Below are 24,038 nucleotides of genomic sequence, written 5' to 3'. Positions count from 1 at the left end.
TGTTATACCTTTTGGAAGAAAGGCATACAGTTTTCACTTCTTCCACAAACTAACTATTTTCTTGTTGGTATAATTTTCATGAGAATTTTTTTTATGACTCCAGATTTTTATCTATCAAAGCCAGAATCTAAAACTCAATAATTTATGATAAAGTTCAAGGGATCATGGAAAGAAAACAAAGTAGCAGGTTTCGTCCGCTACTACATTTTATTATTGTCCTATACCTATTACCCTATTACTTGCAGAGTAGCTTCTCTATAACTCTCTTTGTGCGTCTGTAATGCTATGGGAGGATATATGAGTTTTACGGATGGTATTTAAAATAGCCTGCTGATTTTTAAAAGCATCGCTTTTAAAAACCAGCAGGTCCGTCCGTCCGTCACGGATAGCTTTTTTCGTTAATTTAGACATGTTAAAATTGTCCTATCGATTTCAAATTTTGCATGGTGATTCCTTTAGTAGTTAAGTACGATTTAGAAAGCGTAGCAACTCTATATTCATTACCAAAATGTCCGTACGTCCATTTTAAACATGTTGATTTTTTTACTTTTTTAAATAGCCTTTTTCGTTAATTTAGGCATGTTAGAATTGTGCTATCGATTTCAAATTTTGCATGGTGATTCCTGTAATAGTTAGGTACGAGTTAGAAAGCGTAGCAACTCTATAATCATTACCAGAATGTCCGTACGTCCATTTTAAACATGTTGATTTTTTTTACATTTTTAACAACAAATTTGTATTTAACCTAATTATCCGATTGGTCTGATTTTTTATATACTGATTCCTGGACAACAAAGTACAATATTATAAGCGAAGCAACTCTATAATCAAGTCCTAAAAATGTAAGTATGTCTATAATCATTATCCTGTATCAAGCAGTTTTTCAACAAATTTACTTACAATTTTGCTTTGACTCTTATACATTCGCATTCTGATTATTCAGTTCTGACATTACACAAGTGTTAATGTCCGTTTGTCCTACCGTTTCAGAGCTTCGCTTTTATGGATGTTGTCATCCTTGTTTAATAATACCCAGGGAAAACAATTGTAAGTGAAAATTTACCCTTAACCCCCTTCCCTTTTTTCTCTCCTTTTTACCCTCTTCCCTTTCAGTTACCCCAAAAAAACAAGATTTACTCCAACAAAATATTTAATTTTCGGTAATTTCAAATGGAATTAATTGGCTGAATAGCAGCCCCTGAATAATACCCATTACAATAGAGCATCCAGTATACAACTTAAAACTTTTATGATCACTGAACAACTGTTATATATATAACTCACTTTTTTCGATTTCCGTGCAATATTGTTGCTAAATAAAAGAAAATAAGTAAAACAAAAAAATATCACAGAGTTAATTGCTTTATTTTTGTAAATAATATACATCATATATATAACAACAAAAATATAATTATAAAAGGAAGGATTATTATTCAGGGATCTAAAGGGATAAGATAATAGTCGATAGATTGATGTACATCCCCACTGATGACACAAAATTACCTCTTCTGTAGTTTACAATTAGTGGTTGAAATTTTTGTACACGTAAATGATTCGAAAGTTGTTAAGCAAATGGATAAGAGAATGATATTTTTAAACTTTGGGGACTAGTGCAATATCAGCCCAATGTCCCCTTCCTCCCTGGTTGTACAGATTCTGTAAATCAAGGTATGATAAACACCTACTTTAAAGAAATGTTAGTTTTATACGGTCAATATTTAGATGCAGTTGTTTGATTTAATTTGGACTAGATACAGTTTTTTGGTGTCTGTGTGTCATATCTTGATGCCAAATTATCTTCTATAATCAACCAGGAAACAGGGGACATTGGGTGTTTATTACACTAGTCCCCAAAGTTTTGCAACGTTTTCTTATTCGTTGGCTTAACAACTTCGGGGAGTTGGTGAATTGAATTTTAATTGGTTGGTTTATAACTTTTTAATCCCTAACTGTAATCTAAAGGCGGTAATTTTGTGTATTATCATTTGGGATGAACATCAACTTATCCACCATTGTCTTATCCCTGATGTGATAATCAACCCTTCCTTTTTAAAAATTATGGCAGTGTAGTGTCAAAATCTTTATTAGCATAAAGGTTGAACATACAATACTCCGTTTGGTACCATATCTAAAAAGATAATTTATTATTAGTTGAATCTCATAAAAGTACATATATAGGTATAATTACATATTTCTACACGATTCTTTCCCACAATTTGCCTAGCGATCAAAGCAACCCCTAACTTTTTTAATTACTAAAAATTAAGGGGGTATTTTTTTGCCTAACCTTAACCCTGCAGGGCCTATACCTTCGGTGTTCTAGCCATGTGGGCTAATAGAAAGTAAAACACTTACACACAAAAAACTAACGCCACTTAAAGATATTTTAATCTGTTCTTTAAACATTCTACATTAAGGTTCAAAGTTTGGCTCAAACGTGATCTTTTATACTATTAGACACTATTAACAAACAACTTGAGGGAAACTACGCTTTATAGAACACACATTGCAATTTTAAGAAAAAATTATAAATACCTAATTCCTTCATTGTATGATGTTTCTTTGCTTTCATTTTGAAAGGCATCCCCGTAAATAAACGCATTCTAGAAAAAAAGGATTTTCATCAATTCATAATTAATCCATTTTTTTACGGTTAAAACATGTTTATCCTTTTAATGAGGGGCGTTTTTCATACTTAATCACAACATTGAACAACGGGTAAAGTGAGTTATAGTACAGACTCATGAAAAAATAAACATGTTCAATTTACATACATTGAATAGTAAAATCACCAAACCTTTTGGTATGAAAAAGCAGCGATTATATTCACTTTTTCCCATAATGGTTACTTACTTATGGAAACATTTCGAATTATATAGTAGCTCCGCTACTAAAAATAAGAAATTCAAAGAATTAAACAAATTACCTGTCTATTGAAAACCTAGATCTAATAGTTTCTTGAATCTCTCTAATGGTGGAAGCGTCTGACATTTCTAAAAATATACAAGTATATTTATTGTTCACTATAGATGAGATATTATCCTTATAATAAAGTAACAGGATGTGCGTTTGTCTGTTTGTTTGTACCGAAGGCTCTCGCTAATCGCTTATCGATCGGGTTCTCCTTAACAGGATAGCTTCTCATAGGTCCCGGGAAGGTTTGTAACTATTTTGGGGGAGGGTACTACCAGCCTCCCAAGAGACTTAAACAAAACATATAAAGGTTACTTATTATTTTTTTTTTTAAATATTTAAAGTGCCACTAGACCCTCTAGGAGCGTATCCGCTAGTTCTATGATATACCATAAATTGTTTATATCTTATTCTTCCAAATGCTACTCTATAATGCTCTCTATCTGTCTTTAACGCTATTTGAAAGTGTGAATTTCTTGGCTACTATTAGAGATAGACTGTTACTTTTTTTTCTGTAAAGATTCCCTTATCCGATTACCCTCCAGTATATAATTTTCCGTCGGTCTGTGAGTCATGCAACAAAAAAAATTTATAAGCACTAAACATCTGCTTTTTAAATCACGCTGTCCTTACATGATATTATTTTTCTCCACTATTTATGTATGTTGTCATCTTAAAAGTTCCTGCGTTTTTAGAGTTGCTTCATAAGATAAATTTTCACTTACCCATGAGAAATGGTTCAACATCTTTTCCCTTTATTCTGATGAGTGTTTTAACATTGTTTGGTGGATTTACAGCATATGTATCTAAAACTGTGAAAAAATAAAATGTTTTTTTCTCTGAAGCGATGAATTCGTTTATAAATAACGGATTTGAACTTCATAAAAGTTTTTTTTGTTCTATAACATTAATTGTCTAACCTCCCCCCTATTTAGCAATAAATTAAAAGTAGGGGTTACGGTAAATGTTTTTATGCCTAATCAATGCCTAATTCTAAGGGGCTACCTTGTACTCAATATAACCTGACCTAACATACTCTAAAAAGAAAAACAAAGAGATTCCAAACCAAACATCCTACCCATTTATTTTTGAAAAAAGGTGTCCTAACTAATGTGATTTTTAGAAAAAAAATAGCTAGTCGGTGTTTTTAGTAAGTAGTAGATGTAAAATAATCCATAGAATTTAGATATAGAATCGTTTTTTTTTGAAGGCCTCTTATTTTTAAAGTAATTTAAGTTTTTTTTTAATTCAGTTGGTTTTAAGGTACTGGGCTCGATTAGGTTTTAGAGGGTAATTTCCGAAATGTACAATCCTAATATGATATTAGATTTACAAAATGTTTTGATTTATAAAAAAAATGCAATCTAGATTAATGTATAATTTGTAAAAAAAAAAATATAACCTTCTGTAGATTTTTGTTTCTGTATGGATAAATGTCTTTTGGTTCTTGGCAGTTTTTCAGATAGGGGTCTTTTTCCTATGACTTTGCCAGTTTGCGTTTCTTTTCTAAATCAATATAATTGTAAAATATAAGTAAATAAAATCAGGCTTCGTTCTTTTAATTTGAAAATATAATTTTAGGGACAATCAAACTAGTGATTAAAATCATAAACAAGAAGAAAATATCTTCTTAATGATTTTAAAACAGTGACATATTTTAATAATCAAATTAATAAAATTTTTAAATTTCCACGAACATTAAAATGAAAATCTTATAATTGATACCAGTTTTGTTGGTCTTGGCCTTCGGATCCTCGCGGCTAACAAACTGGTTTTAATATCAGAATCTTTTATTTTAATATCCGCGGAAAGCTGTCTATAATATGATAAATAACTATTACCTGTTACCGTCAATAGAAAAACCAGATCCTTGGAATAGTCTTGGCTCACTTATATAAAAGAATATTTAGAATATAAAAAAATATCATTATATGAAGCACTAAAAATAAATAAACGGTCAAATGGAATGATTGAGCAAATGTTCAGTGGTCATGTAAAAGAAAGGAAGAAAAAGATAGAAGGATATAAGTATAACAAGAAAAGAAGAATTATAGAAATCGCAAAACCTTCAAAAAACGACCATTGAAACAAACAATCATAAAACGCAGCGATTAAATCACATTTCCCTAAAAGCGTTCTGGGTTGACGGACGGACGGATAGACAGACATTGTGCATTTAAAGTAGCTTCGCAACTAATAATGAAAATAAGTTTACTTTTGACAATCTTAAAGTAGAGAAGAACTTATTTTATTCTTGTACAATCAAAGTAAGGAAAGCTAAACCTTATAAAATATGTTCAGTGCTTTCAAAAATTCATAAATATTCTATAAAAGTAAATTTTTCAATGCTAAAATATCATACCTACTGAAATCAGATTTTGTTGGTTGAACAAGAATATCTTTCTTTTGTTTGTTATAATTTTTGTGGCTGTTATATGCAGCAGCTATGGCCGATACCTCCTTCAATTTCGGCCGTCTTGTTGTACCTATGTTATATATAAAACTAGCGGCTACGCCCTCCCTAGAAGCCTCTAGGGGCACTTAAGGTTGGAGGGGGAAAAGTCGACATAATTCCATTTTAAATTTGAGTTTCAAAAGAGTAAAAAATAATTTTTTGGGGGGAGAGGGTAAAGACACCCTCCCAAAAATAGTTCAAAACCTTCCCAGGACCTATAAGAAGCTTCATTGTAAAGGGGAACAATATCGGTTCAGCGGTTAGCGAGATCATTCGGGACAGACAATAAACGCTTACTACTTTATATAATAGGATTTAGAAAAAAAATTCTATAATTTGGATAGCTTTTATAGTTAATTTAGGCATGTTAGAATTATTCTGTCGGTTTTAAACTTGGTATAATGATTTCTGTATTAGTTAGAAACAATCTAGGAAGCGTACCAACTCTACCATTATCACTAGAAAGTCCGTAGGTTCATTTAAGATTTAAAAGCATTACTATAATCAAGTCTTAAAATGAAAGATATTGCCGAATATTGGATGAGTTGTTACTTTATGTATATCAATGATTTGTCGAGCTTTGCTTTTATGGATGTTATCATCTTTGTTTTTCTTGCGTTTATGTCTATTACTAATTATGATAGGCGCTTGAACTAACGATTGCTTAACATAACCTAATATAAAAATACATTTTTATCCTTCGATATGTTCATTCTTGTTATATTGTTAGAAAGAAAAATAGCAAAACGTTCTATGCGAGTCCCATCAACAGACTGACCGTTATAAGGCTTTATAGAATAGCTACGCAAGTATAATATATGTTTTACTTGAAGATCTATTGGATATTGTTGAACTTGGTCGAGAATCAAGCTTTTGTCCTTTACCAGTAAATGTAAATCTAAATCAAAACATTTGGTAAAGTCAAAAATGCATTAGCATATAATTTATTGTTAATGGGAGATTTTTCTTTAAATTTGTTTTCTAATTGCAAAGGAGTAATATGAAGTGATATAGATTACTTACTTTTGAACCTCAAATACTTCATATCTTCTATCAACAATTTGTATATATACCCCATCTGGATAAGATGCCTAAAATTAAACAAATTAATAAACTTAATTTTACAAAGTTTAGGTATTTTTGTTTAGTAAAGTTTTTATGATAAAAAATGATACACAAAATGTCACCAAACAAACTAAAATATATGTAGCTCTAACAGCTTTATAAGAAACCCATTTTTAAAATCGAAAAAAGTATATCTTATAGCGATATGGATTGAATAAAAAAGAATAAGACAGGAATGATTCTGACAATCCTAGCAGGAGAAATAATCCATCTATGAAAGAAATATACACGTTAGATGATCCTATTTTTAATTGCAACTGAGTCAGTAATATTTTCTATATTAGGACGAATAGACAAAGTGAGTTATAGAGTAATTTCACTACATCAAAGATTAGCTTTAAAAAAAACATTATAAAATCACAGATAAATGTGAGGGGAGAAAGTAGCTTTAAAAAACTCAGACGCCATAAAATGAGGGATGAGGAGAGAAGGAGTGGGAATAAAAACACCTAAAAAAGATATGGATAATCCCTCATTTTTATGACGTCACATACTGATGTTTAATTAACCCCCTGTTACCTGGAGTTCAGCAGGGAAATAACCATCTAGAATATCTTGTAAAAACTCTTGTCCTTTCTAAAAAAAATCTTAATATTGCTAAATTTGTTAGTTGATACTTTAAATGTTTGTTTCTTAAGCCCTTTTAAACGGCAAAACTGAAGATCTATAGTATATAAAGAAAGGTCATACTTTATTGACCAATGGTTGGCCAGTATGATGTCATTTTTTATAGGCACTAAAAAAAGTTTCGACAGAAAAAGCATGTCATAGCATCGAATTACAGAAAATTTTCCACGAATATTAAAATAAAAATGTTTCCCCAGCAACAAAACTGGATTTAATCTTTAATAATTTTTCATATTATTATCCACGGAAAGCTGTCTTCAATGAATAACTATGTTCGATTTAAAATATTAACCTGGTGATTGTAGTCCCTGACATAATTATCAAGTATGAAACAATCTTGGAGAAGGATTAGCTCCACAGATGGACGGGCCTCAAAAGATCCCTCGTTTTCCTTTGTTTTTACCTGAATTAAGTATAGTATAATACTATGATTTTAGAGTTAAATAACATGATATATATATATATATATATATATATATATATTATATACCCCTCTTTTTTCATTATCATATAAAATCTACAAATCTATATTATTGTAACGTATAAATAAAAAATCACCAAACCTTTCCCAGTTAATAGAGCAAGATATGTTATTATTCCTTGATAATAACTAGTTTTGATATTTACCATAAATGTATCAGAAATAAGTTTGTTTAGTTGTTGAATATTTGAAATAATATCATCAAATTCCACTTCATGGCTGTGCCCTTCTGATAGCAGTGGAGTGACCTAGATAAATAAACGAAGTTATTTGTTGTGCCTATAAAAATGACGTCATACAATACAAATGACCAATGTTAGGCCAATACACAGACTAAATTACTAGTATACATTTTTATTGACCAATGGCAGACCAGTATGACGTCCTTTTTATAGGCACATAAAAATCTTCTAAATAAACATTTAAAAGAAAAACATCTATGTTCAATAACGGCGAAGCGAATAGAAAAGGGATTCCTATAAGATATATTTTTTTGTGTGTAGAACATATATTTATTATAATGCAAGATTGGCGCAAAGTCGTAATAGCTCATGAACATATTTTCACAAACATTTTGGCTCGGCATATCCAGTTTAACACACATTCACTGAGCTGCTTTGAACATCCAGTCAAACCAGAAATAATATTCAATTTCCGGGCTAACAAAGCTGTTTATTTTGATATTCGTCTGTAATTGAAAATTGTCAAAAATACGATGTAATACTTGAATTTTCAGTATGGCCGAAGACCGGTTCGAATCCAGTGGATATTAATTAGTTTCGGATCCATACTGGGAGGTAATTTAGTTGCTTCCATTATATTCAGTGCCTTCATTCATTTTTTTCCAATATCACATATGTACCACAAACGAAATTTAGAGGTTGGAAAATATCATAAAACCTCCACAGGATTAGAAATGTGTGTTTTTTAAAAACAGAATGAAAGTAACTTCACACTCTCACTAAAATAGCTGAAAAAATGTTAGGAATTTGTTTAACACATTAAATCTTAATTCGCCTTACTATGTCAGGTTCAGTTCTTTAAAAAATACTAGCGGCTGAGCCCTATCTTATAGGGCCTATTTTTCGTAAGGGAAGAGATGGAGAGAAAACAGCATTAAACCATTTAAAGGCTAAATCTAAATAATAAATAGCATAAAACTATCCCAAGACTTATTTTAAGCTTCCATTAAATGAAAAGCTCAATAAGTTCAGTAATTATTAAAGTCTGCAGCTTCATTAAAATAAAATTATTACTACTTTATGTAATAAAAATAACATGAAAACAAAACTTATGTCGCTTGGTGCTATCCAATTTCCTTTAAACTTTTATTTTTTGATTAAACTTCGTTTTTGTGTTTTGTCATGTTTATTGTTTAATTTTCAGAACAAATTAAGTCCCAATAATTCAAATCTTCCCTAAGCACAAACAATCTAAATGAAACTTAAGCTTTGAATGTAAAAGCAAAAAGTAAAAGTTTATTTAGAGTTTAACTCTTTTTTGTCCTTCACCTTGTTATTTTGAAGACAAATATTTAAGTAATTTTTTCGTCTACATTTCACTGAAAGTTACTTTAAATTGAAATGTTACACTTAATTCTAGCAGGGAAGGAGGGGAAATTGTGTTGTTTATTACACTAGTCCCTAAAGTTTTATAATAACGTTTCTTTTACTTCGGCTTAACAACTTTAGAAACTTTCATTGAGTTTTGATTGGTTTGATCATTAATTTGATTGTCAAAATTTTCAACTACAAATTGTAATTGTAAATTTGCGTATCGTCATTGTATCATGTACATCAATTTTTCGACAATTTATCTTATCCCTTTAGATCCCTGTAATTCTAGATATATTTGTAAAGCGAAGCTACTCTAAAACATGTTAGTCTGTTTGCGTCTATAATCCTTGTACATAAGTAACAAAAAGTCTTTTTGTCTGTAACTTAAGATATCGCTACCGCATCTGATAGGTCCAGGGAAAGTTTATAACTGAAAGAAATCTTGCGGCTGTGGTATAACAAGCAGTGATGGGTTCGAAACTTGGCCTACATTGCGTCAAAACTAAAGGCGTCAAAAATGTCAGATGCACGAATTAAATCTCTAAAGTTAAGGTCCAAAAAAGGCACACAACTCATTAATATTTAAAGTTAGAACTTCTACACAAAGGTCGTGTAATCAGAGTTGTTTGTCTAAAGGACGTTTTACCGTAAAATGATGTACCTTATGAGCTACTAGCGGCTACGCCCCCTAGAAGCCTCTAGGGGCACTTAAGGTAGGAGGGGGAAAAGTCGACCTCATCCCATTTTAAATTTGAGTTTCAAAAGAGTAAAAAAATTTGGGGGTGGGAGGGAAGTGAAGACACCCTTCCCAAAAATAGTTTAAAACCTTCCCAGGACCTACAAGAAGCTTCACTGTAAAGGAGAACAATATCGGTTCAGCGGTTAGCGAGATCCTTTGGGACAGACAAAAAGGATAATTAGTTCAGATATTAGATATACTCAATGAAGACCTATCACCTATTGGTGTATTTTATCCCAGGAATCTAAAGGTATAAGATAATGGCCGATAAACTCATGTACATTAAGAGATATAAGTTTTCCGGAATTTTAATGTAGGGAGTAGATTTGAAATCTGCATCAAATTTTAAGGATTTTTTATAAAATTCGTTTTTTGTAAAATTCTTTATCTAAAAGCGAAAATACATTTTAAGTTAATTAATTTTGACCAATAGGATAGGTGGATTTTAAACTACCTGCGCTCTAATTGGTTGAATGATGTACGACATCCAATCAGAGCGCAGATTTTTTAAATCCACCAATCACAGATGCCAAATTAATTAACTTAATTTGTATTTCCGCTTTTAGATAAAGAATTATACAAAAAACGAATTTTATAAAAAAAATCCTTAAAATTTGATGCAGATTTCAAATCTACTCCCTACATTACAATTCCGGAAAACTTATATCTCTTAAATGTACATCCCCAACGATGATACATGAAATTACAGTATGGCTTCGAAACCGATTAATATCCACTGGATTAGAACCGGTTCTCAGTCAGTCTGAAAAATCATGCACAGCATCAAATTACAGACAATTTTTCACGAATATTAAAATAAAAAAAAATAATCATGACTTCGGCAACTCGGGGCTAACAAAATCTAGTTTTATTCTTACGATTTTTCATTTTAATATCCACGGAAAGCTGTCTATAATACGATGTGATAAATAATCATTACCTTTTTCATGGAGTTTTCCGCCGCATTAATTTGACTCTCCAACTCATCTAGAATTATAAACACAAGATTTTTACTATTTTAGTAGCGCAGATACTCTTGTAGTGACAGTGTATGTCAGTCATTCTATGGTTTGCCTTTTTATACTGTCTGACTAGCTTTATCCTTTCGTTGGTTGATATATTTTTACATTTATCTTTTCTGGTAGGTAGTTCTAAACGTCTAATACTAGTTTTAAGCAATGTATTATCAAAACAATTGTGTTTATTCTTTACCTATTATTCTGTCTTTGATATCACAATCTCTGCAATTTCCAATTCTAAAAAATTAAAATTTTAGACATATATCTTAAAAAGCCTCAAAATTTTTTAGGTATCCAAACCGGTTTAAACCCTAACTATATATAAAATTAACCTTAACTAATTTTTAAGATAATATGGAAAAAATCGAGAATTTAAACATGACATTGGTGGATAAATTGATTTAGATTTACGAAAATTATTAGTATAACTACCACTTTTGTTGATTAAATTTTAAAATAGATTAAAAAATTTGGAAACTACTAATGGAACCAGGTAACGTATAAGGTAATTTGGTGTTATAAATTTTGGTTACCAGTATAATCAACAGTCCAATTTCTCCTCTATCCTTTGTAAAAAAAAAAATAATGAAATACCTTGATTCCAATTCCATTTCTAGCTTTGCTGTGTATATTTCTTTTTCTTCCAACTGATAAAAAACAAGGATGACAACATACAAAAGCAGCAAAGCACAATAAAATTATTTAGGAAATATAGACAAAGTGAATAATAGAGCAAATGTTATTGTTCAGTGGTCATAAAAATATAGGAAAGAAAACAAAAAAGGACATAAAAGTAGAAGAATGAATAAAAATCAAAACTCTCAATCAAAATTTATAATTTGTATAGTGGATTCGGGGTATAATAAATAGCATCCGAGAAAATTTCTCACTTTGTGTTACATACAAAGTAAATCATAGTTTAGCATCGTTACTAAACTTCTTAAATTAATATTAGACCTACCTGGGTTTTTAGAAGTTGAACTTCTTTCTTTAGATTTTGAACCAACAGTGAAGCTCCACGCGATGTAAATGTGTTTAAACCTAAAAATTATGAAGTATAACTATAAAATATATTTTTTGTTTTAAAAAAGGATATTTTTTCAAAAGTAGCATGGTAAATAATATTTTTACATTGGAAAAAACAAAAACTTATAACAATAAAAAATAATCTTTAAAAAAATTAGAAGTTTTAATGTTTTTTAAGGAATGCAAAATACTATATGAATGGATGTAGCATATACTTCGATATTATGACAGGGAGAAAATTATTGTCAATATCTGTTGTTATTTCCCCTGTCATTTATTGGTCAGTTCGTTAATCAAGTGAGAGGGGAGGGGATAGAGTAAAAGGGGTAATGGGGGCGAGCGTTATTTTAGCCCGCAACAAGTTTCACTTTTTTAGTGTACAGAATAACCTGTTGTAAGATCCAATAAATAATAAATCCATTACCATATGTTTTTGTTCTTGTAATAGTGAACTGACGGACGGGTGGAAAAGGTGGACTGACCCTAACTACAAAATAGATTCATTAATTAAAATTCTTACCATTTTGTGCCATACCATATCTATCTAACACTCTTGAGCCTAAATAATTTTGATAATTATAAATCATTCTAATAACAAGGAAGAAAACAACCTTAAGTAGCAAAGCCCTAAAAGATTATGGACGGATAAAAGTGATTTATAAAGCAGATGTTAAGTGTTCAGAGGAAAGAGGGGGAGGAAAAGAAAAAAAAGATGAGTTAGATTAAAAATTTAAAATCACGAAATCTTTATATAAAGGGTGTTAAAAAAAACCGATCGCTTCACTCTTTTCAATATAAACCCCACAGTTTTGTTTAAAAAATAACAAAAAATGACCCAAATCATGCCCAAGCAATGACAATTAGAAAACATTATTGATTTTGATTTCTACTTACATCTCCTGAGCACTACAGCTCGAGTCCTAGCCCTAGTGAAGAATTTTTCCTTACATGGAGATTAAAAATCAACAAATCGTTTTAAATACTATAAATCATGTAGATAACCCCATAATTTGGCATAAAAAGACAGACACATCAAACATTGAGACATGAAAGATCTCTCTAGTCCTTGGTGTTTGACAGATCTTTCTTTTTGATGCCAAATTGGCAAAGATTGTGTTAGAAACCTGGTTAAGGTGTCTATAGAAAGATCTTGACATGCCCTATCAAAAGATGCTGTGAGTATTGGTGCAAAAAATGGGGACAAATTTTAAATTGTTTTGGCGTGTGACGTCATACCCCCATCTCTTTTCTAGGGGGTTTCTTTCCTCCTTCCCTTTTCTTTCCCCTCACTTGTGACGTAAATAATCAATTTAAAATTTGTCCCCATTTTTTGCACCAATACTCACAGCATTCTATCAAAATTCTAAACATTGTGGGGTCTATATGCAAGATTGTAAGTACTTAAGACGCCTTGTTCTTTTTTTGTTAAGACGGAGCCGTCATGTCTCAATGTTTGATGGGTCTGTCTTATTGATGCCAAATTGGCAAAGATTGAGTTAGAAATCTGGTTAAGTCGTCTATAGAAAGGTCTTTATATGCCCCATCAAAAACTCTGAACATTATGGGGTCTATCTACAAGATTTCAAGCACTTTAGACAATTAATTCTTTTTTTAAAAAGTCAAAACTGTAAAAATTTGTAATAAAATATGCACTCTCCATGTAAGGAAAAATTCTCCACAAGGGCTAGGAATCGAGCTGTAGTTCTCAGCTAGGAGAGGTAAGTAGAAATCAAAATTCAATAGTGTTTTCTCATTGTCAATTTTTGGACATAAATTGGGTAATTTTCTGTTAGTTTTTGACCAAAACTCTAAGGTTTATATTGAAAAGAGTGAAGCGATCGGTTTTTTTTAACACCCTTTATCATTATATAATTGTCTCTTGTAGCATTACAACAGACTGACAGACCAAGTAAGTACGGATGAACCGCGATCGTAGCTCAACACGTAGCGCGTCTGCTCGTCGCCGAGCAGGTGAAAGATTCGAATTTCAAGCCGACACCGCGTCATAATTAAAGACGTTAAAAATGGTTCCTACTGCTGCTATGTCAGGTGCGCGACACAGATTATAAGAGTAGGCGGAATGCCTTGGCCCATAAACAGGCGCAACTCATTTCCATGCACAGTTGCACAGTTAGGACTTCTCAGACAAAGGTCGTGCAATCAGAAGGTTGGTTGGCTGATGGATATTAATTAACACAATATCCCTGGGTGTTAGAGCATCGCATCCCATTACACGTGGATGATGCTCTGGATTCTTTTAATGATCACTTAAATCAAAGGAGAATTCCGCCCTTACGAGGTAATGGTGAAAGTAAGTACGGATGAACTGACGGACGGACAGACAATGTGAATTATAGAGTAGTTATACTACTAAAAACTTTCAAATCTAACTCTCTACAAATGCGTTGCTAAGGTCAAAAATACACAAATATGAAATTTGAAATACATTTTATTGTATTGGGTTACATGTAAAGAGATAATGAGATAGTAAAGTTTCAGATAATTTACAACCCTTCTTTCCTCTAAATTTTGTACAAGCTACCAACGCAAAATCTTGTTGTATTCACGTCCATTGTCCTATTCCTAAAGTTTTAGGGAGAAGAAATCAAAATTTTACTAAAATATGTTCGATGTTAAAAAAACCGTCTTCAAACAAATATTATTGAAAATTGATAAAAGAAAGGCGTCTTAATACTTTTTAACTCAAAATGAAAAGAATAAAAATGAAATTGTGCTAAAAAGTTTAAAAATAGACTTGAACAAAACTATTTTATGATTGAAATGCATTGAATAGAAAGGTCATGGACTATTTTTCTAACAAGTTAACACGGCTGTCAAAAATAAAGTGCAATGTCCTTATAAGTTAGTAATGCCCCCAACCCCCCACACCCACTTCAAGATTTTATAATAACGGCGGCTTTGATAAGTTAGCTGCTTTTGCTTTAAAGATGTAAGGCATGTCATTTAACATTATTTAGTATCTACTGCTGCTATATCAGTCGCATGAGATAACTAGTAGGGTGGAATTCCTTAGCCCATAAACAGACGCAACTCAATAACATGTAAATAAGGGACTTCAAGATAAAGGTTATGCAATCAATGTGATTACGAGATATTTTACGAGGTAATCAAGTATATATATATATCCAAAAGCAGCCTAATTTTTTTTTGAGTGGTTTTTTTTTACGCCTTCTTCCTACCCTCACACAAAAATACTTTAAAAACGAGAATGGCTCAATGATAAATTCATAGGATACTAATGCTAAAAAAAGATAAATGTTCGCCATGACAAATTAGATTATCTACAGAAAGAGTTACTTAAGATTAGGATTTTGGGTCACTCAGATTTCTCACATTTTTCACAGGGTAAAATATAATGTTAAATTGACTACATTTCTTCGAAATAACTTTTTTTAGGGGGGAGTAATATTGGGGAGTTGACCTACCCCACAGGGTTAGGGAGGGAAAGAGAGGGGTTTTCTGGGATTGCAAGGCACTTGGAGAGTAACCGCCAATGTTCAAAATCTTGTTAAAGACTAATATTAATCTTCCTAAGAACAGTATAATTTAATTTACTAGCGGTGTCTAAACTTTTTAACTGATAATTTTGACGTACAGAAGGGATAATCTTATTCCTGAAGATCCCTTGTTGCAAGTGATATAATCGTCCTTGTTAATTAAAACTTTGTTTTCTACCTGGACTGTACTCATCAGAAGAACCATGAACCTACAAAAAAAATATATTCAATTTGATTTCACATTAATCTTTAGAATAATTTTATGATATAAGGCAGTAATGTCTGAAGAAATATATTTGTCAAGTCGTGGACTTTATACTGGTTTACACTTCTTTAGGCTATAAGTGCATATAAGATAAAGTGGTAGCCGCATGTCTATATATAAGGTTTTTTTACTGAAGTAAAAATCTCTATATTTGAATTTGTTTTATTTTCAGAGTTTTTCTTTGAAAGTTGTAGAGGTGATTTTCCTTACATTGTTTCATGAGCACAGAACCCCCCTCCCCTTATCTTGCCTCAGATTAGTTTGGTTTTATTAGGTATAGGGTAGCCCTGCAGTGTTAGGGCACTATAGGCATAGGCCAAGCAAGGTTGGTGAAACTTGCAGGAAAGCATAAATAAAAAAACTAACCCCCATCCATTTTCTATTTTTATAATAATTTGGGGGGGGTTCTGTGCTCTCAAGAGAAAGGGAAAGCACCGTTGCAGGTAAGATTCATCTGGCTTAAAATAGAATATTAGTATTTCTCCTTTCTTAATTCTGACATTTCAAATATTATGCATCATTCTACTAAAATTAATTCAAGGAGGGTTAGCTAATAGAAGATTAAAAAAATCATTGTCCTTCAAAATTAGTATCAATGATAATCTATAAGTAATCATATATAGCCTTTTGTCTAATTGTCTGTATGTCTTTCTTCAATGCAAAATTATATCATATAGTTAACCATTAGACATTCTTTTCTTTCATTGTAAAAAAATCTTCTATGACTAATCCCTGTAAAGCTGAATCTTACTTAACACCCTTTTCAGTGATCATATAAGTCAACAACTTTATTTGAAATTTTTTTTAAAAGTTTATTTCTAATTGATTTGAATCCACACGTACAAAAATTTTCCTTTTATATAAAACTAGCGGATTCGCCCCTAGGGGACTCTAGGGGCACTTGCTGAATATTGGGGAGTTGAATCCCAAAACCCATTTTATTAAATTTACATTTTAAAAAAAATTTAAAATATTTTTTTTTGAGGGGGGGGGGGGTCGCCACCCCAACCCCATTTTTATTTTAGTTTAAATTTTTTTAGTGTTGGGGTAATTTTTGTTCTTGGGGCGATGTCTAATGGGAACGTGGTACCCTCCCCCAAGATAGTTATAAACCTTCCCGGGACCTATGAGAAGCTACCCTGTTAAAGAGAACCCGATTGAAGCCTTCGTTATCGAGATCCGTTGCTACAAACAAACAGACTGACAGACATAGTTCTACTTTGCATTATAGATAGTAAAGTTTTTTGTGTAAAACTTAAGATCTCAACATACTGAACTGATAAGGTTCTCTGTTTTAGGTAAGCTTTAAATAAGGTCCTATGAACTTTTAGGTTATTTTATTTACAGATTTAGGTTTTTGGATGGTTTTTGGCAATTTTTATAGGATCATTCTTTCACTACAAATACAGAAATTCAAAGCTCATAGATGCTAGGGACACATCCGTTAGTAACCGTAAAACATTATAGACATGAAACTTTATAACTTTATTAAAATTTTCTTGTAGTTCTTTATTCTATATCACAAAAAGGTATTATAAAAGAGAAGATTTTTGCTATTATTAAAAGGAACTCTTTTTCTGCTTTGTAGAAGCACTGACTAAATTCATTATAAATGTATTTTTAGAGCTTTGTAAATAATTGTTTAGACACCTGCTCTTAATATATCTATTACTTCTTTTAGGAGCGTAGCTACTTTATACTCTAGGTATGTCCTTCAGTCAGTCTATTTTTAAGAGACAAATGCACATACAATAGGCAAGCTATCTACCTCTTATTTTTGAGAGCGTTGCAACTTTATAATCGTTACCAAAAAGTCAGTTCGTACATTTAAGATAAGCATATTTCATTTTATATTTTTGAAACAATTTTGTTTATGATATAATTATTCTATTCATCGGTAAGAAAAAAAACAAAAAGTATTTTAACGGCAAATAATGAATATGAATAGTTAAAAATGCTTAAAATATATTTCTATTGCGTTATGTAAAACACATTTTAAATTATTTACTCGAAAGTTACTAGACCTTAAAATTATGTAAAGAATGTTATGCTTTCTGGTAATGTCTCATTAGAATATTGTTGCAGTTTATGTGTGTACTAGTGTAGCTATGAGCATCTAGATGGGAAGGGGGGGAGTCAACCCCCCAGAATTAATATTTTATTGTTTTTTTAATTGCTAATATGTGCAATATATCTTTCTTATTGTACTTTTTCCCGATCAGGGATAAGGGATGGGAAACCTGAACGAAAATTAGGTCTCAGCCTCCTTTTAAAAGTGATGGGGCATCTTTTCTTTTTTGCCTATAAAATCAACTCATTTCCCCCAGTTCCTCATTGGCTGTAGGCCAATATCCAATAGCCTGAAACTTGCTTTTAGCATTAACCAATTAATTAATAACAAACGCGTCCCCCAGTTCATTATTGGCTAAATTAATTCAAGCAAACATAAATTTCTGCTATTACAGTTAGGGAGTTGAATCCATTTTTATAGAAGCAGAAATATAATCTATGATTATGGTTTGGACCCTCTAAAACTGTAATCTACCCTTCCACTTTCCCCTCTCTTGGTGAAGATATCTTCAACGCCGATACGATTTTTGAAATATAAGATTCCACTTTTGTCTCTCTTGGTGAAGATATCTTCAACAAGAGGCAAAAGTGGAATCTTACATTTCAAAAATCGTATCGGCGTTGAAGATATCTTCACCAAGAGAGGGGAAAGTGGAATCTTTCATTTCAAAAATCGTATCGGCGTTGAAGATATCTTCACCAAGAGAAGGGAAAGTAGAATCTTACATTTCAAAAATCGTATCGGCGTTGAAGATATCTTCACCAAGAGAGGGGAAAGTAGAAAGGTAGATTACAGTTTTAGAGAGTCCAAACCATAATCATAGATTATATTTCTGCTTCTATAAAAATGGATTCAACTCCCTAACTGTATTAGAAAGACAACAATGAAAATTTTCTGCTATTAGAATGACAACAATATATATGACGTTCAATCACATCAACTTATTATTAAATTTACACATTAATAAATGTCCATATAGCAAAACATAAATTGAGAGATCGTTTTTTGAAGACTGAGTAGGATTCAACATTTTATACTTTAGAACAATGTGAAAAACTCATGTCTTTAGACAATTTAAAAGTTACATTTCATGTGGAATTGATAACCCATCTAAATGATCACAAATACAAAACCAGTTCAATATGTAAATAAAAGTGTACTGTGTTTTGTTAAAAAAAAAATTTCATTAATTTTGGTAAAAATTATTGCACACTTAATTGAACTTTTCTGTTAATATTTAACGTAAAATAAATTTTTTTTTTAAATTCTTAATTTATATGTTTGCTATGGAACAATTAGTTGATAGAATGTTACCCATGTACTTATTCAATTCTACTTAATTTATTTATTAAAGCTGGGGAGCTAAAGCGGTGTTTATTTCTATATACAAATTTTGGGGTGGAGTAGATCCCCCCTTAAAATGTTTGAAAATAAATCAGATTTAACCATCTCAAAAAAACTTTTTTTTAAATGGGGGGGGGGGGGGGTGTTGGCGAAGTAATAACGGGATTCTACTTAAAGCCACTAACATATTGGTTCTTTGAAAAGTTTTTATTGTATTTTATGATAGGTGAAATCAACTACCTGAATTCTATTCTATACTTTTTTTCTTTGCATTCATATAATAGCTATTTCATCATTGTTCATAGTTTTCAAATCTAACTACTGCGTCATCCCGAAACTAGTTTTTTAGGCCTAGTTGGAAAATAGGCCTGGAATAATATTTTCTTACGTTTCCCATCCCTTATCCCTGTTTCCCGATGCTGTGAGTATTGGTGCAAAAAATATGACGTAACAAAAAAAATTACCCAATGAGAGGCCGTTATTGACCAATGGTAAAATTTATAGTGGCCTCTCATTGGCTATTTTTTTTGTTACGTCATATTTTTTGCACCAATACTCACAGCATCCTTTTTCCCTTCCTTTTTTTTAGGTTACGAAAGCAAGATCATACTCTCTATAAAATTGCTAATATGACCAGACGTGGAAAACTAAGGTACAAACGGCTAAGCGCAGTTATCAAAATTGTAGGTAACAGACGGACAGATAAAAAAAATCAACTAGATAACCAGCCCCTAGCTCTGTATTTGAAGGAACTGGGCAGAAAAATAGCATATTACCCAAAGAAGATTATAATTTAAAAATAAACTAGCCTTAAACCAACCAGCAACCTAAGTGAAGATTTGTTGGCTAGATCTAAACCAAGAGTAAAAAAATTATTATAAAAGCAGTAAAGTTTTTTGTCTTTATCTTAGGATTTTAATAACAGCTAAACTGATTAAGTTCTTCTTTTTAGTGAAACTTTACTTTAATATTTTTCAAGCCTTAAGATTGTTTTAGACTTTTTACTGCAACCTTCTTACCCCTAGATGCTAGGAAGGCAGCCGTTAGTATTTTAATAAGACAATAATAAGAACTATTGAAAACCTAAAATTAACTTACTGATTTAGAGGCATTGTGTGGGTGCCATTTGCTCGTTGGACCAATAGATTCCATTTTTCTAAATAATAAATCAATAAATAGAAAATATATTTTCAACCTATATAACAATCGGTATTGAGATATAATTTTCATTTTATTATATTATACAATTGAAGCAAAACAAACAGACGCTTTAAGAAACATTTAAGTTTTTTTATTTTGAGGGGGTAATCAAAGATTTAAGGTGGATAATCTAATATATATATATATATTTTTTAATTTTGTGGTTGTAAAATGAGGGATTTCAAAGTTTATGGGAGGTAAATATCCCTTTACCTCCACCCTTAGACGCAAGTACATAGTGAGTAATAATGTATATGCTAAGTGGTCACATGAATTTTCATTTCACAAAATTTCGACATTCTATCTTTGATGATAGTTGGGAAAACATTTACTTCCTTAAAAGAATAGACCGATGGACAAAGTAATTTTTGAGTAGATGATGATTGATCAGGGAAATCCTACACACACAAAATCAGTCGTATATCTTAAATAGCAGACGAGAAACTCACGTTTCCCTCTAACCGTAAAGAAAAGATGAACAGGCGTACGGATAGATTGACATTTTTAGAATTTTAGAGTAGCTTCATTGCTAGAAACACTTTTCTTGATACAAAAAAAAATTCCTATAACAACACAATTTTGTTGCACTATTATGATTAAATTAAAGCAGATATTGTTTCTGCACTAATAGTTTATTAAAACTGAAGCAAGCCTCAACAAAATAATCCATGTAAAAACACTTTACAAAATGCAATATAAAACTTTTTTTGCAATTTTTGTTGGAATGCAATTTTTCAATGATTATCTTTAAACTGTTTTATGCATTAGAAAATTAATTTGAAAAAGGAAAATAATAATTCATTAGAGTAAAACACTAGAGGGGGAAGGTATTAATTAACTGTATGTCCCCATCCCAAGGACCTCCTGCCGATTCTCAATTGGGTCTTTGAAAATCAACCAATTGAGTCAGGAATATTAACACAGCAACAATGCACAAAACAATTTGATAGCAGACGAAAAAGGTCCTTGGAAAAGGGATGCAGGTTGTTATTTGTATATACATCTATGCCATAGATCTGTTGTTAATTCAAAGTTTATTTTTTACATTCAAATCTATTTTAGTGTTTTTAAACTGCCTTGATTGGAAATGATCTTCCAAATTATATTTAGATTGAAAACAAACAAAAAAACACACATACACATAGAGATATCCATATTTATTTTAATATAATGGACTGTCTAAATTCAGGAAAATAGCTTATAACTATGGTATTCTCTGAAAAGCTACAAAGTGCTTTAAAAGAGAGGCTGGCAGACATCGCTCTACTTTAAATTTAAAATATAGTTTACCTCATCATTTGTGTAATGCTTGATTGTTGACTCTCAAATAAATCTGATCTTAAATGTTTCCTCCTATCAAAAGAATTCAGATATAAACAAAAAATTAGCAGCTGCACCCCTAGCAGCTAAGTTCTCTGTAGTGTTATTGGTTGGTTTATGGAGTGGGCAAAACTATAGCTTAAAATCACCCCAAGACTTCATTGTGAAATAATTCACAGCTAATAATCAAACTGGGACCTGTGAGAAGCTTCCCCAAAACTGAGAATTCAATTAGTTCAGAAGTTGTTAAAATCTTAAGCTTCAGACAAAAATAAGCAACTTATTACTTATAAATTGGGATAACACATTAAGCTAGATTGTTCATAGATTGTGGTTTAGAAAAACCACATCTTTTAAATTTATAGACTTTCTGGCAATGAGTTTATATTGCATACTTAGTCGTTCCTAACAGTTACAGGAATCATCATGCTGGGTTTAAAATCGATAAGAAAATAATTACATGCCTGTTATAACTATAAGAGCTATCCGTAATGAACGGGCGGACCAATTGTAATTATAGAAAAGCTTCGCTTTTTATAAAGTTCTATAGATGAAATGCAACAAAATACCTTAATTTTGGGCTGAGATGATCCTTGGATGACATTTTTAATTCTGGAATAAACAAGAATGACAACATCCATATAACATCCAAAGCACAACAAAACCATGGATTGATAAACGTACAAAGTAAGTTGCAGAGCAAATGTTTAGATATCATAAAAATAGAGGGAGAAAGAGGGAATAAAAAACTTCATATGAAATCACGAAACTATAAAGTTCCTATTCATCTAAAGGGTTTACATGTTTAACAAAAACATTGTTATAAGATTTATAAAATTCTCATTTAGTTGGGTTGACAATAATTTAACAGTCCTTTGACCTATTTAGCTGTATAGCTATTGAGAGGTTTTCTAAAAAAGTTTAACTAAACATAAATATTATGGATAAAATTAGAACTTCCCTTTTAAACCTACAAGCATTGTAGATTACATGCAGTTTTATTCTTTTATGATGATACACAAAATCACCCCTTCTGTAGATAGCTCTTAATGGTTGAAACGTTGAACGCTCAACTAATAAAACCGACCAATCAAATTAATACAAGTCCCCAAAAATGTTAACAAATAAAAAGACGATATTGTAAAACTTTGGGGACTAGTGTAATAAACAACCCAATGTCCCCTCCCTTCACGATAGTTAGCAATATTACTAAATTATATTTTTAATTTGAGGAACTTTATTCTTTATCTTTTTTCAATATCTTAGAAAACATATTTCTATTCCAAACCTTTTAAGTTTGGTTGTTGTTTATTTATAATAACCTGACAATGGCTAGACAAAATTACATTAAAAGCTGTTGGTTAAATATACCTCTTTAAATTTTAACTAGCGGTTGCACCCCTAGAATCTAGAAGCTTTGAATTCTATAGGGTAGAGAAGGGACGAAAATAGCATAAAACCATGAATCTTTAAATCCTTATATAAAAGTACAGAATGGTTGTCTGTTTAATTGTGTGTGTAGCGAAGGATCTCGCTAAAACTCTAGACTGGTATAGTGAATCTTTTTACTGGTCAAGGGAAGATTTATAAAAATTTGGGGGTAGGTACTAGGGTGGGTTCATATCGGAATAAGACAAAGCGGGGATATGCAACAGATAAAATTAACCTTAAAAACATTTTTGACCCAAAAATAATTTTAATAAAAATTGAGTTTTAGAACACGACCACTTAAAAATATAATTCATTACTTATTAGTATGCAAAGACGACATTCAAAATTTTTTTGAATCAGAACTATGGCTTCATGGTGCTCCCTGGAAAGGCCTTGAGGAGCTGAATCAGGAACTTTTGTCCGTTTCAAAATATCTCGTTCCTAGCCTTAGAAATCACTAAAAAACACAATTTTTTAAGGTATTATTGAGAATTGTCCAATTTGCAGAGGTTTTTTAGATTTTCTCAGGCTAGGAACGAGATTTTTTGAAACGAACAAAAGTTCCTGACTCAGCTCCTCAAGGCCTTTCCATGGAGCACCATGAAGCCATAGTTCTGATTCAATAAATTGTTTACTCCCATTTACAAATAGCTATACAATTGAATGTCTGGTCGTCAGCGGTTTTAAGACTTAGGATAAATTTTAAATCATCCAGAGGTGTATTATATCTATATAAATTGAGTGCAGATCCCCGCTTTGGCCTCAGAAAAAAAAATGTCCAAAATCGACCCACCCTAGTAGGTACCTCATAAGAAGTATCCCTAGAAAAAAAACCTGCAAAAAAATAGGTTTTTAACTAAAAAAAAAATTGAGAGCAGACTTTCACCATCTCTCCTAAATTGTCCCTAGAAGTCTGTAGGGGCGTAACCGCTAGACTGCTATAAAATC

General features: G+C 31.4%; 1 protein-coding gene across 1 annotated transcript; it reads right to left on the bottom strand.

Annotated features, from left to right (window-relative positions):
- Window positions 1-2,084: 2,084 nt before the first annotated feature.
- LOC145324161 (uncharacterized) lies at window positions 2,085-22,267 on the bottom strand. Its single transcript, XM_080166788.1, has 18 exons — window positions 22,229-22,267; window positions 21,630-21,692; window positions 20,238-20,295; window positions 15,638-15,668; window positions 12,462-12,500; window positions 11,877-11,956; window positions 11,510-11,562; window positions 11,109-11,152; window positions 10,837-10,883; window positions 7,748-7,849; window positions 7,413-7,523; window positions 7,013-7,069; window positions 6,392-6,459; window positions 6,196-6,266; window positions 5,280-5,399; window positions 2,927-2,993; window positions 2,536-2,603; window positions 2,085-2,128 (listed from the first exon to the last, which is right to left on the bottom strand). Exons 1-18 carry the CDS (start codon window positions 22,261-22,263, stop codon window positions 2,085-2,087), a joined length of 1,158 nt encoding a protein of 385 aa, XP_080022914.1. The 5' UTR covers window positions 22,264-22,267.
- Window positions 22,268-24,038: the final 1,771 nt, after the last annotated feature.

The sequence above is a fragment of the Acartia tonsa genome, chromosome 7 (genome assembly GCF_053477335.1).
Source record: "Acartia tonsa isolate MP-2025a chromosome 7, ASM5347733v1, whole genome shotgun sequence".
NCBI lineage: Eukaryota > Metazoa > Arthropoda > Copepoda > Calanoida > Acartiidae > Acartia > Acartia tonsa.
Note: the sequence above shows the minus strand (reverse complement) of the source record. Positions and strands in the feature narration are given on the sequence as shown.

Bases quoted from the DNA above. Each gene is read 5' to 3' on its own strand.
- LOC145324161 (XM_080166788.1), bottom strand. From the start codon at position 22,263: ATGTCATCCAAGGATCATCTCAGCCCAAAATTAAG. The intron at 11,153-11,509 runs GTATTTCATTAT...TTAATTTTTTAG, and splicing joins GAAATGGAATTGGAATCAAG to AATTGGAAATTGCAGAGATT. The intron at 6,267-6,391 runs GTAAGTAATCTA...GTTTTGATTTAG, and splicing joins GAAGTATTTGAGGTTCAAAA to ATTTACATTTACTGGTAAAG.